The sequence below is a fragment of the Neolamprologus brichardi genome, chromosome 16 (genome assembly GCF_056152115.1).
Source record: "Neolamprologus brichardi isolate AB-2024 chromosome 16, ASM5615211v1, whole genome shotgun sequence".
In the NCBI taxonomy this organism is placed as follows: Eukaryota; Metazoa; Chordata; class Actinopteri; order Cichliformes; family Cichlidae; genus Neolamprologus; species Neolamprologus brichardi.
Genome location: NC_142119.1, coordinates 9,511,462 through 9,532,187, shown reverse-complemented (window position 1 = coordinate 9,532,187; position 20,726 = coordinate 9,511,462). Strand labels below are relative to the sequence as shown.

At 39.9% G+C, this 20,726-nt stretch overlaps 1 protein-coding gene across 2 annotated transcripts in view; it reads right to left on the bottom strand.

Moving 5' to 3' along the window:
* Window positions 1–447: 447 nt before the first annotated feature.
* The window catches only part of gdap2 (ganglioside induced differentiation associated protein 2), a 33,247-nt gene continuing 12,968 nt past the window's right edge, over window positions 448–20,726 (bottom strand). For both annotated transcript variants that reach the window (XM_006808154.3, XM_035915496.2), the window contains exons 8-14: window positions 19,669–19,819; window positions 19,123–19,199; window positions 18,173–18,249; window positions 17,686–17,825; window positions 12,511–12,565; window positions 11,425–11,568; window positions 448–2,069 (exon numbers count right to left, since the gene is read on the bottom strand). In XM_006808154.3, the coding sequence (XP_006808217.1) occupies window positions 2,028–2,069; window positions 11,425–11,568; window positions 12,511–12,565; window positions 17,686–17,825; window positions 18,173–18,249; window positions 19,123–19,199; window positions 19,669–19,819 (686 nt within the window). In that variant the 3' untranslated portion in view covers window positions 448–2,027. The remainder of the gene's footprint in view (window positions 2,070–11,424; window positions 11,569–12,510; window positions 12,566–17,685; window positions 17,826–18,172; window positions 18,250–19,122; window positions 19,200–19,668; window positions 19,820–20,726) is intronic.

Below are 20,726 nucleotides of genomic sequence, written 5' to 3'. Positions count from 1 at the left end.
CTGTGCTGACCGAGTCAGCTGAAGGTAAAACAGTGACAGCACATTTCATTTTGTCAAAGGAGGGAACACTAACCTCGTTTCACTGGATGGAACTCAAAGCACTGAGGAAAACAACAAAAGACGTTAAACAGCTCAATCTGACTGTGCATGCTTTCCTCACGAGGCCATTTATTATTGATTTTAGAAGGAGCCCTATAAACAGAGTACACAGAAGCTCCTGGAGTAAGTGACACGAGATATATACCCCCCACCAGTGTGCACATCACATTATCTGTAACCTCAAAAGTTAGAAGCTGAACTCTGTGTGCTCGTGTTAAATAACATCCCCGCTTTCACTTGAAGGTTAAAGAGTTTCCATGCAGCCAACACAGTTCAAATGCAAGCATGTAGAGTTCCTGATGTTTGGCCTGGATGAACACAGAACTACACACAGGTGACCCCCCCCCCCCCCCCCCCCCAGATTTGTGGTGATAGTGTCAGTGTTGGGCTACCACACATGCTACATCATGACTGATCAAATGCTTTCAGAGTTTACTTCACTCCATTTGATCTAGACACCCACACATGTGGCAGTCCAAAATAAATCAAACTACAGACGACAACGTAAAGTGAAGCGAGCTGTGCAAACAAAGGAATTAGTGACTGAGTAACAGAGCGATTTGACACAAAAGCACAAAAAAAAGTTAATAACTTTCCTTCACGGCGGCTTGTGAGAGTGAGGACTCCTCATGACTTTTGACTTGTGTAATTTAGGTTCACTTGCACATCATGTTTCCACTGTTGTGGGTTACAGAGGCACTGCCTTATTAGAACTGTATCACTGTTTAGTGGCCAATTTCTTTTAATGATTCCAGTTACTGCTTCAAGAAACAGTTACAGACGTTCCATCTCCAGAAACAGGGAAATTAACGTGTTTTATAGTATTTAAGTTAGAACAGTCAAAGATTGGAAGCAGTTAATGTTAGGCATATGTTGTTAAATGTGTGAGGTTAAATATGCGTTTCAGTGACACGGTGCTAACAAGTTTGGTAGAGGCACACATGCCCTGCTGCCTTTCAGCCCCACCATAAAGCTAACTGGAAAACAAACAGGGCTTTTTACATTGTTAATGCTATGTAATTGCTCACCAGCAGAAGTACTTCAGTACTGCTTCTAGTAACAGAGCTACATATCTGGGAAATGGTTTATTTATTCTCCGGCCAGGAGTTAGACGATAAGAGGCATCTCCCTCTAATATTTGCGAATTTAACTTAATGTTTGACGCTTCAGCTGAAGTGACTCCGACACCTTAAGCTGAGCCTTTCTGCTTCCTCTTTCAGTCTCTGTGCCAAGCTAAGCTAACTTCACATGTTCGCACAATATGAAGATGACCTTGTGATGTAAACTGAATGTTAGCTAGCTGATGTGTGCTTTTAATCAAAGAAAATCTCCCTGGCATTAATGTTTGTCTGGAATTTTCCGGTTTGGACTGCCGGCGCTCATGGTCTCATATTACGCTGAAACAGGTGGAGAAAAACTTCCGGCTGAGCAAAACCCAATGTTTGTCTTTACTGCAGACTTTCTGCCGCTCCGTGTGGTGTAGAAATCCAAACAGGCACTCCCCGTATCACTCCAGCATTTGAAAAGCCATCTTCTGAGACATGGGCGAGGATGTCTGATACGACCACATCACAGGAAAGCCTTTGAGTTACGTGCCAGCTATGATGTGATACTTCATATTTTGGGCAGTATGAGAAAACTGCTGAGTAGGTCTCTCAGTATAAGGCATAATCCACGAGCCATACCAGATCCAAAAATAGTCTGTGGTGAGTAACAATGATTGCTCACCAGACCGCGCCGTGCTATATGTGCACTGCGACTCTTAATTTGGTCTTTTTTGGCAGGAACAGAACAAAAGAAGAGTTTCCTCAACTGAGGTTCAAAGCCTTAAAGAGGAGGTTGGAGGTCAGACCACACAGAAAACTTCATGTCCAGAAAAGACATCCACCACTTCGCCGCTTGGACAGAAAGATTCGATTGGACTCGTGTCACAGACCGGAAGCCTCTGAATGATGGTAGGGTCCGTTCACCTGTTATAGATGAGAATAAAACAAACACCTGGGTTAGCACAGATCACTTGAGCCAAAGCTGGTAACACTAAAGTGATTATTGCCAACACAAAGAGAATTTGACTTATACTACGGTGGCCCTGAGACGTCAAATGCACTGCAACAAAGAAATAAACAAACCCTTACAAAACACAACAGAAGTGTTTTTGGGGAGACAATAATGTGATGGAACAGCTGCAGAAGGGACATGCTAACAGTAAGTAAATTATTCATGAATCACAACCCACCCTCGCTTTCATTCAGGTCTATTGTGCTCTTTTCTTGATATAGCAAAGTGTCAGGAAGCTGTATTCCTCGTATCAGGAGGGGCAAGCTGTCCTATTAGCTGCTGCACGTGTTTTAATAATGCAGAGAAAAATTTGTGGGCAGTAATCTGACTACACCTGTCAGAGCCTTTCACAACTTCAAAGTGTTCTACTGTCAGAAGAGGCGGCAGCAGTGTTGGGTGTGGCGTGACTGCTTTGTTCTGCTGGTAGAATAATTACACTGATAAGCTAAAGATTATGTCAACACACTAACATTAAGAAAGATTCAAGTTTTAGTTAAGCAAAAGATCTTCTTACTAAATATACAAGCACAAAAACATGAGTCTGAATCAAGGTGTGGGTGTGCAGCCGAGTTAAGTAAAGGATACTGGTTTTTCAGAATGTGTCTGCTTTGAAATTTTATATTCGGGCTCCAAGTATGACAGTAAATAGCTGATTGGCTACCGTTTTTAAGTTTTTTATTTTTATTATTTTTTACATTTATGTGTTATTGTTAAATGCTGAGCTTGTAAACTTTTCACAAAAACGCCTCTAGAGAGAAGATTTAATTAGAAACATCATATAAAAAGGACAGCACGGTTATTGAACGTTAATGATGATTAAACAAATAATACATTTATTTAGAGTCTAGAATGTCAGACCAAGATGTTGTGTCTATGTGGGGTGTTGTAACAGGGAGAAACATCTGTTTCATCAATTGACCAGAATATTACGCCATGTAGACGTGTTGGTTCATCCCTCGGCTACATGTCGACAGCATATTGAGAAAGAAAATTAAAAGTGGTTTTGAGGCACATTTTGATCCACTTTAAAAACAAACAAACAAAAAAAAACATGCAGCTTTAGATTTAGGTAGCTCAAGTCCAAGCTCAGAGTAGAGGTCAACAGATATTCATGTGCAAAAGGTTTTTGTAGTTCTGTGAAAAACCTTTACTGCTTCCATAGGAAGTAAGAGGGTAAGCAGCAGCCAGATGGTGCTAATCAGACGCTTTTGATGAGTTGATTTGCAGTAACTGTGAGCACCTTGTAAATGAAGACATTCTGGCAGTTTGCTGTTCCGGTGCGTTCAGTTGTGCATCTCAGGAATGAACATCGCAGCATTCGGTCTAAAGTCAAACTGTGCAATGCTCAGAGAAATAACAAAGAGAGCTGCATTTCAGACTCTAATGTAAAAGTTGATGACGGTACAGTTAGAAAAAGACTAAACTACTATAGCTTGTTTGGGGAGATGCTGAGAGACAGCCTCTTCTCTGTAAAAAGACCACGGCAGCACAGCTTACATTTGCAAAGCTGCATGTAAACAGAGCCAAAAACCTCTAGAACAGATGAGACTCAAGTGGAGATGTTTGGCCATAATGGACAGCGAAACATTTGACGAAAACGCAGAATATCAGCCAAAACCTCTCATACCAACTGTCAAGGATGGTTGTAGAGAGGTATCGATTTGGATGATGATTCGGCCCTCAGGACCTGAGCACCTTACAGTCACTGAGTGGATGATGGACTCCTCTGTATACAGAAATATGATGGAGGCCATCTGTCTGACAGCTACAGCGTGGCTGAAAACGGATCATACAACAGGACAATGATCCCAAGCATATAAAATGAGCACATATCCACATCTGAGCCATTTTTACCAAAGTAGCTGTCTAAGAACTAACAGCATCTCAACAACAAGAGCCAGAAACCAATTTTAAGCATAAAAAGGCCAAAAATGAATAAAGTTAGATTATGTTTACTCAGAAGGATTTTAGCTGTAGACCAGTGGGGAAAAGCCCCCACCCCATAAATTTTCACACAGATTGTCAAAAAAAGTAATAAAAAAATTTTGAGAGAAAAAAAAACAACTCCTTTTGGATGTGAAAATACGCCATTTAAACTTGTAATCAAACAAGTTCTGTGCAAGAAGAATATTTACATAATTACATTTACACAATAGCCCATCTATTGCAGGCAGTGTGCCTTGAAAAGGCTTATTAGAGCATTAAAAAGACATAATAGATTCCACTTTAGTCAAACTCTGACAAGCAAAGCTAAAATAAATGTGGCCAAATGTGAGAAATGTGAAAACAGCCAACGGTACTAAAGACAAGTTGATCCGAGGCCATTTTGAGAGGCAATGGTGAAATGCCAGTAGGCTGAACGGTGCTGTGAAATGAAATAAGTACTCTACCAACAGAGAATGAGGCAAGTTTCACTTTTTTGTTTTCTAATAAAGGAAAATGGACGGCTGGTGAGTGGTTACATGAGCGATACCATCTCAATTTCCCTTTTGAGAAGATCTACAATTATCTAAGCTCAGTGGTAACTGTAGCCAACTTTCTTTCACACGTCATATCATCCTTACCATTCTGGTGTAGGCTCTGGAACACGGTGCACTTTAACCCCCATTTCGCCCCTAAGAAGCTTCAAACCTGCAATACGGGGTTTATTTGACTGCTACGAAAAAAACTGTGGCATCATCTTATGAGTTTAAGGTCACAACCTCTGTAGTTAGTAACAGCACAAATAGAGTTTTAGTGAAAGCTCCTAAGAAGGTTCCTACTTTTAGGTATAAACGAATGACAATTCTGAAGTCATCTCTCACACTGCATGTACAACAAACTGTTATACAGATTCTGCTGTGAGAGTTAACGACTGTTCAAACTGGCCGAGGTTTCCAAAGAGATCCAGTTTAAGAAGGTACCTCCTGGTTAGGTTCAATTTCAGCAAACAAAGAGAGCAATTACTTCCTGGACTCCATCAGCACAAGTGTTTCTGGGTAGGTGTCAATATAAACAATGTTGCCCAGGTCGTTGGCTGTGCTCAAAGTGGAAAATACATTGTTGTTCCAAAAAATTGATTCTGTGTGTTGATGCATCAGGACACTGTTGGAGTTACATTCCCTGCAGAACACTGAATCTGAAACAATGATACTTTATTGTACAGGTAACCTCATGTACAAGTGCATTTTCTGATCTACCAGTAATTATTACAGCTCTATGACCTCGTGTTTTTATTCATAACCACCGCGAGCAGTGTTGGGTAAGTTACTTTAAATTAGTAACTTAGTTACATTACTAGTTACTTCTATCAAAAGTAACTCAGTTACTTCAAGTTACTCGTTACTTTCAGAGTAACTAGTTACTAGGGAAAGTAACTTTGGTTTTACTCAGAATTCTCTTGTTAATGTGTTGCTTCCGTAACTGGATACCCAGCAAGATTGCCAGTCTTCTAGCTTGCTTACTTGCCACAAGTGCACTGTGCCACCTACCAATAGAAAGGAAAAAATAATGTGCACATTTCCACGAGAGAAATCCCACGCCTGATTCTATCCTAGCCTGCTTTTTACATCCAACATAAAAACTGCAGTCGTGGTGTTTTCGATTGTACTCAGAACTCGGAAATTCTGCCTTCTGAATAGGAAGATGTAGGCAACACCAGACTGCAGATGAGCTGCATACAGAGCTGGACTGGGACAAAAAATTGTCCCGGGCATTTTGACTAGAGACCGGCCCACCATTATAGGAAAAACCATAAAGCCTTTGAATGAAAATAAACACTGTTGTGACAGTGATGTACACTGTTCTGATGGTATATATGTATCAGTCTATCAATCGTTTGTTGTAAGACTCAGATAATTATTTTTTTTAAAAGTGAGACATTTTAAATGAGAATAAGAAAGTATTTCCTTGTGCCCCCCTTTCCCTTTTAATGCCCTACATGGAACCCTGGCAACACCTTGCTAGTCCCGCCCCTGCACAGTTACCAGCTGTCATCTCCTGGTTTCATCTTCATGTTTCCCTCTCACCACATATTCAAACCGATATCATGACCAGCAGGTTTACAGCTGTGGCTCCAGCAAACATCAGCTGATACTTAATTAATATTAAATAAATTCTAACAACAGCTGATCAAGCTTATAAGTGCTGCTGTTGTTTACCGCGACATCCACTGGTTTCCTCTTTTTGGCGCAAAGTGGGCGATAAATAAACAAGAGAGAAAAGCCGATCAGCTGATCATTGATCAGTTTCATGATTGAAGTAGAAACAGGAGAGGGAGGGTGAGAGGATGAGAGAAGAAGAGGCAGCTGTGCAGCGTAAACACAGAATAACTCCAGCTTTGTGCCTTTTTCATTGTAGCTGAAGTACAGGACAAACTGTGTTCCTTTTCACCTCAATACAAAACGCGTAATATCTTCTCTGAATACGAGATGATTCTGTTTTTTACGGGACGGTTGGCAACTCTAATAATTAACCTTATGAACAAAATAAAGTTCAACATCAGTAACATAGCACCCACCCAGCTGTATAGAAACTCCGTCATGCTAGCTAGCACGCAGTACGAAAAAGTCAGCATAACGAAAATAAACTCCACCTAAACTTGGTTTATATCTGACCCAGATGGACTGCAGGTTATAACTTCTTACCTGAAGTTCAGTTCACCTGACACTCTCAGACCAGCGGCCGCTTCGGGTCTCTCCTCTTGCCTCCCTTTTCCTTCATCCACTGCTGGCCTCCACCACTTGCTAATGTTACTGAATCTGTGGAAGCTCCGCGATAGCCACCACACGAAGTAACGAATACCGAGCCTATCTAAATCCCAGTAACGAGTAACGCGTTCCTGGTTTTGGCATAATAACTAGTTACCGTGCTCGTTACCAGAATAATAACGTAGTTACTGTAATACGTTACTTAATAACGCGTTAGTCCCAACACTGACCGCGAGTAACAAAATATGAAAACAAGCTTGTTACTGCTGCAATCCAACATCAATAAGTGGATATCCACAGTGGTTTACAAACATATCAGCTATTAAAAAAAACAAAACAAAGAAAAAGTGAATTATTCCAAAGAATCGGATGATGCAAGAACGTTTTTTAAGTTCAAACTGCATCAAACTAACAAACTAGACGTTGTTTTTGATTCTAACTATGCTTCCTCAGGGTTTGACATTTCCTCAGTACTCAAAATAGGGGCAATGCTGACGTTCTACTCTGACAGTCTGTTTTAGCTGATGCCACTAAAGACCATCCAGATGTTTATGTCGTTTCATGGCAGTGATGCCAAAAGGAAACACGCTTAAACATGTGCCATCAATCTGTCATGTTTCCCCATATTTTAGCTCCAAGTATAAACAGACATCCACAGTTAATAAAAAAAATATTATTAATAACACTTTTTATTTATTATAAGGTAAACAAATAAAAAAACAACTATAAAAGCTAATCAAGGTAAACATCGACAAGACCAAGTCATAATGAAGGGTATGCAGTTCTGAATAGATGGGTTTTAAGATGCGATTTGAAAGTAGAGAGAGAGATTGTAGACCTGAAGCAGGATCTGAAATGACACGTAGGTGAACTGGAAGCCAGTGGAGTTAATAAGAGGTGATATACGTTCATTAGATCCAATTCTAGATACAATACAAGCAGCTGGATTTTGAACTAACTGCATTTTATGAAGAGATTTATGAGGTAGACCACAGAGAACTGCAGTAATCTAAACAAGATGTGACAAGAGTAAGGACAAGTATGGCGGCGCTGTTTGGAGTAAGTGAAGGACGAATGCGGGTAACGTTACCAAGATGAAAATAAGAAGAGCGACTGACATTATTTATGTGTGTCGTGAAGGAAAGAATACTCTCGAGGATGACACCAACACTCTTAACCTGAGGGGAAGGTGTGACGACAGAGTTATCAGTGGACAATCAAAAACTCTGAACTTTGGTCACCTGCTCTTCTTCAAACATGCCAGTAAAAAAATAAATCAGTTAACTTTTCTTAAAACGATAAAAATCTTGATTAATCAAAGTTATTGATAATTATTTTGTTCATTTAGTAATCACAAAACATCCTGGGCATTTTAATTGAGCTTATAGTCAACGGTTTAACAGGTGAAATTAAACTCGGGGAGAAAACAGATGAAAATAAAAGACAAAGAACAACAGAAATCATTTCCACCGTCTCTGGTTTACATCAGGAAGAGGAGAATAGAAAAGGGAAAGTCTAGAGATTTGTCTCGTCTGTTGTTCCCTCAAATACAGGTCCTTCTCAAAAAATTTGCATATTGTGATAAAGTTCATTATTTTCTGTAATGTACTGATAAACATTAGACTTTCATATATTTTAGATTCATCACACACAACTGAAGTAGTTTAAGTCTTTCATTGTTTTAATATCGATGATTTTGGCATACAGCTCATGAAAACCCAAAATTCCTATCTCAAAAAATTTACATATCATGAAAAGGTTCTCTAAACGAGCTATTAACCTAATCATCTGAATCAGCGAATTAACTCTAAACACCTGCAAAAGATTCCTGAGGCTTTTAAAAACTCCCAGCCTGGTTCATTACTCAAAACCGCAATCATGGGTAAGACTGCCGACCTGACTGCTGTCCAGAAGGCCATCATTGACACCCTCAAGCAAGAGGGTAAGACACAGAAAGAAATTTCTGAACAAATAGGCTGTTCCCAGAGTGCTGTATCAAGTCACCTCAGTGGGAAGTCTGTGGGAAGGAAAAAGTGTGGCAGAAAACGCTGCACAACGAGAAGAGGTGGAGAAGGACCGATTCCAGACCTTGGGGGACCTGCGGAAGCAGTGGACTGAGTCTGGAGTAGAAACATCCAGAGCCACCGTGTACAGGCGTGTGCAGGAAATGGGCTACAGGTGTCGCATTCCCCAGGTCAAGCCACTTTTGAACCAGAAACAGCGGCAGAAGCGCCTGACCTGGGCTACAGAGAAGCAGCACTGGACTGTTGCTCAGTGGTTCAAAGTACTTTTTTCGGATGAAAGCAACTTTTGCATGTCATTCGGAAATCAAGGTGCCAAAGTCTGGAGGAAGACTGGGGAGAGGGAAATACCAAAATGCCTTAAGTCCAGTGTCAAGTACCCACAGTCAGTGATGGTCTGGGGTGCCATGTCAACTGCTGGTGTTGGTCCACTGTGTTTTATCAAGTGCAGGGTCAATGCAGCTATCAGGAGATTTTGGAGCACTTCATGCTTCCATCTGCTGAAAAGCTTTATGGAGATGAAGATTTCATTTTTCAGCACGACCTGGCACCTGCTCACAGAGCCAAAACCCCTGCTAAATGGTTTAAATGGTTTACTGACCATGGTATTACTGGGCTCAATTGGCCTGCCAACTCTCCTGACCTGAACCCCATAGAGAATCTGTGGGATATTGTGAAGAGAAAGTTGAGAGACGCAAGACCCAACACTCTGGATGAGCTTAAGGCCGCTATCGAAGCATCCTGGGTCTCCATAACACCTCAGCAGTGCCACAGGCAGATTGCCTCCATGCCACGCCGCATTGAAGCAGTCTGCAAAAGGATTCCCGACCAAGTATTGAGTGCATAACTGAACATAATTATTTGAAGGTTGACTTTTTTTAAATTAAAAACACTTTTCTTTTATTGGTCGGATAAAATATGCTAATTTTTTGAGATAGGAAATTTGGGGTTTTCATGAGCTGTGTGCCAAAATCATCAATATTAAAACAATAAAAGGCTTAAACTACTTCAGTTGTGTGTAATGAATCTAAAATATATGAAAGTCTAATGTTTATCAGTACATTACAGAAAATAATGCACTTTATCACAATATGCTAATTTTTTGAGAAGGACCTGTACAACTGATGAAAAAAGGACGTGAATAGAAACACACATGGGTTTGTGTGATTTCAGGTTTGTCCGAGACATCAACAGGAACCTAGCCTACCTAAATATTTCTACTAAAACACCATCAGCCAGAGAGCTGACGTGAGGCTAAATGGGGTTACGGTCCGTCCTTCGGCATCTGAAAATGCAAAACCGATGCTTACAGGGAGGTGGAGACACACAAACTCTAATTTATCAAAGGAAGTCAGTTACTGGCTCCAAACATCAGAGCTCCAAATGTAGTGACATATTTTCCAAGTTAAAATATATTAACTGGGATAATCTGCTGCAACTTCCAGATGTTTCTGACGCATCAAATAATTATTTTGGCAGGTCACTTGTAACTTTAAACCACATGCTTCAGCACCTGAGCTATATTTTAGTCATCTAGAGAAAGTGGGACCGACTTTCTGGTGTCTACATTAGAATTTCTAGCCACTATTTCAAATGAACCCTAACTCTTATAGAGGAAGGCGGAGGGGTTACCACAGCTGCACCCAACTGACATACTGTGCCTGTCACAATAAAGTCAAAAAGCTAAAAAAAAAGAACAACTGGCCCAAATTAGATGGTTTACAAAGTACTTTAGTAATGGTCAGACTATAACCACATATGGCTTTAACTATAAAATGTTAAAAAGTTTTTAAAGTGGCAAAAGCTGAACTACTTTCCAGTATTAAAACACTCTGTTCTAATATCATATTAGGTAGGCAGGTAGTAAAAATAAGAATAATTAGGGAAAATAATAACTGAATGTCACTTCTGAACCTCTGCAAATCGTTGAGCTCCCACCGCTGAGTGAATCAGCCTACGACATTATCTGACGTGCTTTCATTTCCTGTCTATTTAATGGTTGACCTTCCGTGCAGTTAGCCACAACAAGGTAGCAGGATGCTGGTTTATTGCAGATGTAAGGTCAGCAATTTCTAGTGCTGTTAGTGAATATGCAAGATTTGATTACACAGATTCAATTTAGGGAAAGACACACAAGTTGATATTAGATTTGAAAAAAACAAAACAAAAAACCACCCAGCATTACTCAGTGGCTGATTTACACCATTCATATCTACTAGGTTAATGTAGCTCTATCCATCTGCAATAACACACTGTGTGGCAAAGGCAGAACACCTGCTGCTTTAAACTTCAGATGCATTGCTGCTGGTGAAGGAGAGCTAATTAGATGAGTAATAATTGGATGGACGTCAGCTTGATTATGTTAAAATAAATCGTTCCAACCTGTGTGCGGTTTTTGGAACAAACGTTTGGGCCAGTTTTGAGAGCTTTATCAAATCCTTTATGTATTTTAGCAGTTACCTTTGCAAAATGGTTCAAATCACTTTGAAAGATATCCGTGGATCATGTGCAAACAACATAGGACTGAGTTATGGATCTCTCTGTTATTGTGTTCTTACTCGTGCATCGTACTCCAAGACAAATGGAGGGATATCGAGCTGCTCAGGCTTGATGCAGGTGAAGAGCTGTTGCAGATTGTCGAGGTAGCGGACCTTTTCCTTCATGCCAGATACACTGAAAGTGGTGAAGAACCATGTTGAAACCTTGATTGAGACAAGTGAAGAAAGAGAATGGATGTGTGTAAAGAACCGTTCATCAGTTTTTGAAAACATTCAAGCTTGATTTTGCATTGCCAGGACACCAGTCATGCAATAATCACAGAATAACTGAACACAACTTTGTAAAAAACAAAGAAAACTGAGCAAGACTGAACTATCAAGAAACCAGATAAAACAAAAGTTACTTAATGAGGAAAATATTTTCTGGATCAGTGTGGTAGGAATGTAAGGACTTAGATTAATAACAAAAGCAAAAAGCTCCTGGTTTTCTGCCTTTTACAGATGTGTGGTTCTGTTAACTTTATCAGGCAGTGACCTCGAGCTTGCACTTTAGTGGTTTGTAGCCGAGTGTTAAGCAGCTGGGATGAAAACTAGCACAAATCTCCAAATCTGAGGCCATGTTTTTTTTGACGGCAAAACGGTGGAGTCCCAACTTTGTGTCAGGATGAGTTGCCGATCCAAGTGGAGGAGTTTAAGTATCTCATGGTGTTGTTTGTGAACGAGGGGTGAGGGGAGCAGGAGACTGACAGGCAGACTGGTGCGTATGATGTGTCGGTGTGTTGTAGTAAAGAAAGAGCTGAGCATGAAAGCAACGCTATCAATCTACAGGTCAGTCTACATTCTCACTATCACCTGTGGTCACGAGCCCCGGCTAGTGAACAAAAGAATGAGACAAGCAGTGGAAATAAGTTTCCACTGAAGGGTGTAAGGCACAGCATTTTAATCTTAAATGTATAAATATGGCTTTTTAATGTCTTGTGCTCACTCTTTTTCTTACAAAAAAAGGATAAAAACTTGATCAAAATCATCTGAAATACAATAAACTACACAGACGAGGTTTGTTTTCATACATTTATACATTATCAACTGAAATATAAATATCTGATACTTAGTAAAAATGTTTTACAACCAAAAACCATCCCTTACCTTCGAGCGAAATGTTGGATGTACAAAGTAGAAAGCCATCAAATTTTTTTTATACCTGCAAGAAATAAAGCAGAACATTAGTGGAATAATACTTCTCAGCAACCCTATGACTCATTATTCTGGAAATCAAACATAAAATTAAAAAACCTGTATTAGGAAATAAAAATGATTGATGTTCTGAAAGAGGAGACACAATGTTTCTGTGGCCGTTTCCAAAGCCACACATTTGCTGTCCCACAAAAACACCACTTTACAATCAGCTCCATCCTGTACATTAGCATGGACACATTTACCACATAGAAGTGCCAAATGTTTTTCCAATGCTTGGTTATTTATTTGATTGAACAGACAGGTAATTAGACAATTAATGGACAGTGTCAGCTACAGCAGCTGTCATATTACAATGCTGCTTTACGCTGCTTTGATCAGACAACTTTAGCCATAAAACTGTGCCAAACTGTCTACAGAAGGAAGCTAATTTTAGACACTTGTCTCCATCTACTCGTATCTGAAGCTCAGTCAAAGCAGCCAAAACCACAGATGGCTCACCAGTCTGTCAGTCTCACGCAACCAACTCTCCATGATGGAAGAGGAGCCCAAGAGGCATCTACATTTGGGAGGAACTTGATTTCAATCACCATTATTTAACTACAGACCATGCTCCAATGAAGCAACAGAGCCACATCACTGGCAAAAACATGACATGTAAACTTGAGGTTACCAAACCGGTATAAGCCTGTTATGTCTGCCATTCCTAAGTTGCTGGAGTCAACTTCCGCTTCTCTGTTTTCAAGACAGAAGCAAACAAACAGACTGTGAGACTAACAAACAAATCAGGGGTATATCCCAGAGTAAGAGAGCGCCAACTAAAACTGTGGGTCAGTTACTAGTTACTAGCGCAGGGCGATATGACCAAAAATATTTATCACGATATACATTTGAAAATTTGCGATAACGATATAACTGACAATATAATTGACACTAGACAAAATACTTTACAACTCCACAACTTTATTAGTTCAAAAAACCCCATCAATGTATTTTCACTCAAACAAGCAGCTGTTTTTATATGCATTAAAGTTATATAAAAACGTAACAGTGCAAATTCCTTTAACCAAAAGGCATTTCCAGTGGAAACTGGTCGACATATCCTCAGCATAACCATGTATAATATCCACAAAACTTAAAAAGAGGTTATACACACACACACAATATGGTAATGTTATGTTGAAGCACAGTACGTATCACTCCGCGAGGCACCTGCCTAATATAACCGTAATGCTCTGACACTCCATCGAGCGGTGCGGCTTCGTAGCTTAGCAAAGTCGTACTGAAACATTTGACAGATTTTCGAGCTCCGTGTACCACATAAAATCGTTTCGAGGTCAGTAAACACCAGAATTCATACATAAGGCGCATGGGATTATAAGGGACACTGTCAATTTTCAGAAAAATCAAAGGATTGATTTTAAGTGTGCCATATTTTCCAAAAAACACGGTAATAACGACGGCCCGCTAGCATGCGCTACCAAAAATAGTGGTTTGTTGTGTATCTGACGGATGAAAGCTAAACCAGTTCCGCACCACTGAAGTTGCAGCATTTTTACAAACTAATTCTGGTTCATCTGTTTCATTTAATGATCCACTTTCACTCTTCTCAGTCTGCGTCGCCGCCAAGTGCGTATGTAAACAAAGGCACTGCGCATGCGCGTTTTACCCATATTCTATCGCGATATTTCATTTTCCTATCGTTGCCCAACATTACACCGGTATTACCGTGAACGGTATGATATAGCCCAGCCCTACTAGTTACATGTGTTTAGGGCCAAATTCCTCGTATTTCTGATATTCACTAATTCAGATGATATTTTAAATTAATGTGCTGCATCTGGAAGTTCTTCTTGATATTGTAGGAATCAACCATCACACACAGATGTTGAGTCTTCAGGGTGAGGTTCAGATTCAGGTTCAGATTTATCCAGAGAGAACACATTTGTCCACACAGTCCATACACTTTACCCTCAACATTTCCACTTTACTCTTAAAATACAACACATAAATTAAATAATAATACTTTCCCTTTAACCCCGGCCCCTTTGGATGCTGCCAAAAAGTTCTTGCATTCTGGAAAACTCTGGAAATAGTGCTGACCTGAACATCAATCCATACTAAATTTGCTTATGTAAAGAAAAACCAAAACGTCCATCAGAGGAACACACAGGAACTTTTAGTTATCCAAATAATTCAAACGTACAAAACCGTGACTTGTGGCCTTCTGCACTGGTCCAGAGCCGGACCCGAGGATATTTAAAAATAATCACTCTCGAGTCCACGGTCTCCTGCTAAATGCAGACAACATATACGCTTCCAAAACTGTGGATATGTTCAATCTGGCGAGAGTCTGTTGGTTAGGTAATTTGAAGCTAACATACATCTGCAGTCAATCAATAGCCAAATAGCCAGACCAGGGTTCAATATCACTATGCCAAACCAAAAAACCCAAAGCAACTGCTTGAGAAATGTACCAGAGAAAGAAAAATACTCCTAAATTAAAACAGCTAGAACAGAAACTGTAACTGTTTAGAAGTAAAGTGATCCCTGAGCGTGATGTGCGTGTGTGTTCCTCGCCCGCAGAAGAATGAGGACACAAAGTTCCCTGAAAAAAGGCTTTGATTGTCTCTGCGACTGACAGGCAGCACAGTTCTTGTGCTTTAAACACAGAGCTCTGCCAGACCCACGCCGCTGCTAAATGACAAACTTGTTAGCAGTCATCATTTTCTACTGCAGCCAAAGTACAATATCCAAGTCAGAAAGTGTACAAGCAAACAGATAACCTCAGCGTTTTTTGTTTCACATTAAATGAGCCTTTAGTAGAGGGCAGACTGTTGTCTGGGTTTCGTTAGGTCCAGCTAAAAGTTTGCAGAGGTGGTGGAGCCTTAAACATCCCTAACATTTTAAGGCTGCACTGATGAATCAGCAGAACACAAACGTTCGCCCTCGTCACTTATGACTGAATGGGGGTTTCCTGTTCCGATGAAAGGGGAAGCTGAATGAAGGTGTCTTCATTCGCATTTAAAGACTCTGTGAAAGCAAGGTTTGCTTTTTTTTTTTTTAATTCCCTTTTCCTGCCTCACTGAAATATATCACGTAACCTGCATCTGACACCCTTACGGTAAATTTATCACACAACATAAAGGATAAACATCAGGAACGTGCTACAGTTTCAGTTTTCTTTACGAAGGTTAAGAAAGGTGTTGTGAAACCGACAGAATGGACAGTCAGAAAGCAATGAAACCTGAGAAACACAAGCGTGGAAAGGTACGTCTTGACTGCATGGAGTTTCCCACTGACACAGGAAGCAAGTTTGGTTTCTAGTAACCAAAACTAAAAAGAGATGACAACTATAAACGCTTCTCCTACTCACCGAGCACCTGAGTTTCTCTAGGTTTTTGCTTTGGTGGCTTCCAGTTAACAAACTTTCAACCCCTTCTTTTTTTCCACAGTTATGTTTAGATATTGTGTGGGTTTCAAGCCCTTGTGTTGATGTTTATAGACACTAGAAATTTATTTAATCTAGTTTCAAGTGCTAGTTTTAAATCAGTAGTATAAATAGGATGATTAAGACATACACTTAAACCTAACTAATAATATCTACTGTATGACCACTCATGTCTGTCTTTATTAATTTTGGACACATAACATTCACAAACAGGGTAGTCTGCATGGATAGAGGAGTCACTTCAGAACAGTGAAGCTGTAAGTCTACTCTGATCTCTGAATAGAAGTGTAGATCTTTCTGGTTTCCATTTGGAAGATGTGGCTACGATTAAGCACGATGAAAATATTCATAAATGGTGAACTTTTCAGGAGATCACAAAGAGATCAAACAGCATCTGACTCCATGTGTATCGAGTTCCAAATGTGATGGTACACAATGGACACTTCACGTTGCTCAACAGAACGACTGATTCAGGTCCAAATCCATTCTGCAACCTCAGTTATCACAAAGTCATGTCTGACAACAACGTTTCAGAGCGCTGTCTTTGAAAGGCTTATCCGGTCTCAGTTTAGAACTCTTTTGAACTCTTTGAGGCCAAGGCAGAGCGAAGTTGCTTGGCCTCAGGTCACTGCGAGACTTCGCGCCAACGCCAACAATGAAACAAAATGTGTTTCACAGCTTGTTTGGCTTTTCCAATAATCTAAACCAGGGGTGGGCAATCTCAGTCCACGAGGGCCGGTGTCCCTGCAGGTTTTAGATCTCACCTTGGGTCAACACACCTGAATCACATGATTAGTTCGTTACCAGGCCTCTGAACTACTTCAGGACGTGTTGAGGAGCTAATTTAGCCATTTAAATCTGCTGTGTTGGTTCGAGGACATATCTAAAACCTGCAGGGACACCGGCCCTCGTGGACTGAGATTGCCCACCCCTGATCTAAACACTGTAACCTTGGTGGTATCGTACTGTGGCACGAACAATGTTTCTCAACTTTAATGCAGCTGCAGAGGCTAAGAGCAAGAGCCAAACGAACACCAAATAGGTCAAATGAAAGTCAACTCTAAATGTTTGTATGGCCTAATATACAAAATGTTAAACACCTTGATTAGGTTTGAAAAGTGGACCCTTTGTCATGTTATTGATACAAAATGACCGTTAGATAGATTTAAAATTCAGTAAGCACTATACTGTATGGAAGAAAATATGAAAGCGGCTACTATAATGACTCAATCATAGTATCGTCGTGGCCTTTGAGAGAGAAAAGGAGTGAATGAGAGGGGAATTCCCAAAGACTGTCTTTTTTACACAACCTCTCTCTGTCTGATTCTTTTTTAAGTTTTGGTTCGTTAAGACTGGAGAAGTAGTTGGCCAACAATGTCAGCCAAATCTAATTCTACTTTAATGACATGATTACATGACAGATGATAACAGTTCTGGATGGAAAGCTGAAGCAGACTGTTCTTACTCAGTGACTCAATGCCAGTTAATGCCTTATCTATTCAATATTCTCTTCCACTTCATATCTGATTTAATGTTGGTTTTCCAATATACTTGACATGTTTTAATTAAAAGATGGAAGGCAAATACTTAAAAAAAAATCGCAGTCATGCCTTTAGTTCAAGGTTTAGATTAGCCACAGGCTCAGTGTAATCAGGTGAGTAAAATGTCAGACTGACTTGACGTCAACGATGTCGTAGAGTTTCTTCAGGAAGTCGGTGTCCAGATGGTTATGCTCTCCGGTCAGCGTGTGAAAGTAAACCATAACATACTCCTTCACTGTGATGTGGTCCATTACATGGATGAAGTACAACAGCGCCTACAGCACACGGGCAGAGGAAACAAACATACAGGATTACTGTAAATATTTATTTACTTACAGTTTTGTTAAAAACCAGATCACCCACATCTGATACATTTTCTTTTATAGTTGCAGCTTTTCCTATTTAAAAACAGATATATTGCATTTTGCAACAGGTACTGAGGAGTAAAATCAAACGTGCAGTGAACAAGGTTAAAAGCAGATCAACGTGACCTGTACTTGCTCACACATATTGCATTATTACGAGTACACAAAAAAATAAATCTGCACCATCTGTTACGGTGAGGTCCGACATGACTAAGATCACTAAAAGTGCTTTAATTTGACATATTGGCACACTTTACCTTTTCAACGTCAATGAGGGTCACGGGGATGTTTCGTCCAACCACGACCATCACTGTCCTGCCACATATATCCACGCCTGGACAAATACACAGTAAAGTGTAAAGACACTCAAACCCTGCAATTTTCTATTAATTTAAATACAGTATCACAGTATTGAAACAGAGCTGCAGATGTAGTAAGTGAGAAGTGTGGAGATACAGTCTGTGTTTGGCCCTCTGCCTACGGAGGTCATCTGGCCAACACTGAGTAATAGTTAGTTTTCCAGTAGTTCAGCCTCTGCGTCTGTGATTATGATCTGGACTTTTTGCTTGTAATCTGCAGTGAAATTCTTTGGAAGGCTGACTTTTGGATAAAACACCCGTTTTTAAATGCATGTTCTCCAACTGTAATGTGCATTAGTGGCTGTATGACAGCCATTGTTTCTTACTTGAATGCATACAGACCTTCTACTTGTGTAGCATCACTACAAAATGTAAAATGTTTCTTTTGCATATTTCCCTAAGACAACTACCTAAAACAACATAAAGAACATTTTTTCTGGAAAGACTTTTCTTGTGACACAAGTAAAATACATTAAATATATAGATTTAAATTAAATATTCTTTAATTTAAAACTATATATTTAATGTTAAAGCTTAAATGTACCCACCATAAAACACGGCCTGAAAGTTCAAATAGGTTCAACCTTTTCCTCACTTGAGCTAATTGGTGCTCAACCTTGTCCTGGACTGTGTGCAACAACACTGCCTCCTACTGGTGATGACAGTCAATTGTGCCTTAGAGAGGATGAATTGCCTTGGCTCTTCATGCAGAGGCGAAACAGAAACTCTCAGGCGAGCACCCTTACAATACACATGTCTGAAAACTGTCTTTTGGTTCCTGGTTTTGTTTCAGATCTACATTCAGACATTGAAAGACTCCTTCAAAGATCTAATATGCACGTCCCTACCAGTTTGGTACAACGCTTTCAGCGCGGCGATGTCTGACAGGTCCTCTGCTCTCGCTCGACACAGCCAGCGACCGTAGCTGCAGGATTAAAACAGAAAGAGAAAATATCTTAAATATATGCAACAATTAGCGGTTACACACATGCTATAACTACTGCCTCTATAAATTACTGCCAAAACATCTAATAAAACCTATAAAAAAACCCTAAAAAACTAAAAAGAACTTTTAAGTGTGATCATGAAAGCAGCCAAAACGTAGCCGCTCAGAAATGTTTCAGTTAAATTTTAAGTGACAAACACTTACAGTGCAAACTGAAACAACATTAGATAGAAATACTTCATAAATAGAGTAATTCAAATTGTACTTATTTACAGTTTAGTAACTGAATAAAATACTGCACTTGATTTTGTACGTAAAAACTTTAATACAGGCAACGTCAATGTTATTACAAGTGGAAAACACTTGAAGTATTATGTTATTGCATTTATTTAAAGAAAAACAGTTGAAAGCATCATCAAGTTATCTCACAGTTTGGTTGGACTCTTACTTTCTCTGGTGTTGCTTCTGCATGGCTGCCTCAGACATCTGTCCCTGTAAAATCAGTTTCCGCTGTTTGTCTACGTCGCCCTCCATCCGGGCGAAGGCGTGAGTCCCAACCTGACCCAGATCCAACTCCAGGCTGTCCTCTTCACATTCATCTAGACAAGCCAACAGATAAGACATTGTAATGAAATGCTGAACTTGTATCCGATACTACTTACTAAAAATAATTAATCCAGTTAACTCTGGCTTTTTTAAACGATCGTTTCCCCTCAAAACGCTATCTGTGTACAAGTTTCAGCAAATTATAAATGCAGTAACATTCTCATGGGTTTGCTTGTTTGTCCGTATTTATTTTATTACACAGATTCCAATTTATCTGCAAGGATGCCGTTACACGTGTGTGTGAAAGCGCTGCTATGAAGTCATAAACTCAGCTGACAGATTCCAGGCTCGGGTTCAAGTCTGTTTCATTCCTTGTTTCTCCAAGACCACATGCACTGCTGCATGCATGTCTGTGCATTTTATCAACATCCAAATGGACATGTGCATCTGTCAGTGTGTATACATCAGCCTGTTGTTATTGGGTTTCACTCGCAGGCAGCCTTGCTTGCTTTGGATCAACACCCCAAAGCCACATGTCGATGCTTTGAAGCATCAGGCCAGCAGGCACCACACATGAGGTCAATGGAGGCAAGAGGCTCAAAATGGAAACCACAAACACTCACTAACACATGGGCTGGTGTTACTTTCACCAAAACCTAACATTTAGGGTGCAAGCAAAGGCTTAGTTGAGGTAAACTAAAGAGGTCATACAAAATCCAGTTTATGTGGAGGGTTTAAAAACTCAAAATTTCTGTTTGTCCTTTTTGTTTTTATTATTTTGCTATTTCTACTGAACTGTTGGGCCTCGATTACTTTCAATAAAGACTACTTGGTCTGCATTTAGCTAGAGGACAAATAAAAATGTTGGGAGACTAGAAAAGCTTTGATGTGCTTCAAAACAGTTTCCCTATTTAGAATTGTGAAAGTTTCTCGATCACTGCCAGACACATCTTCCTTTGT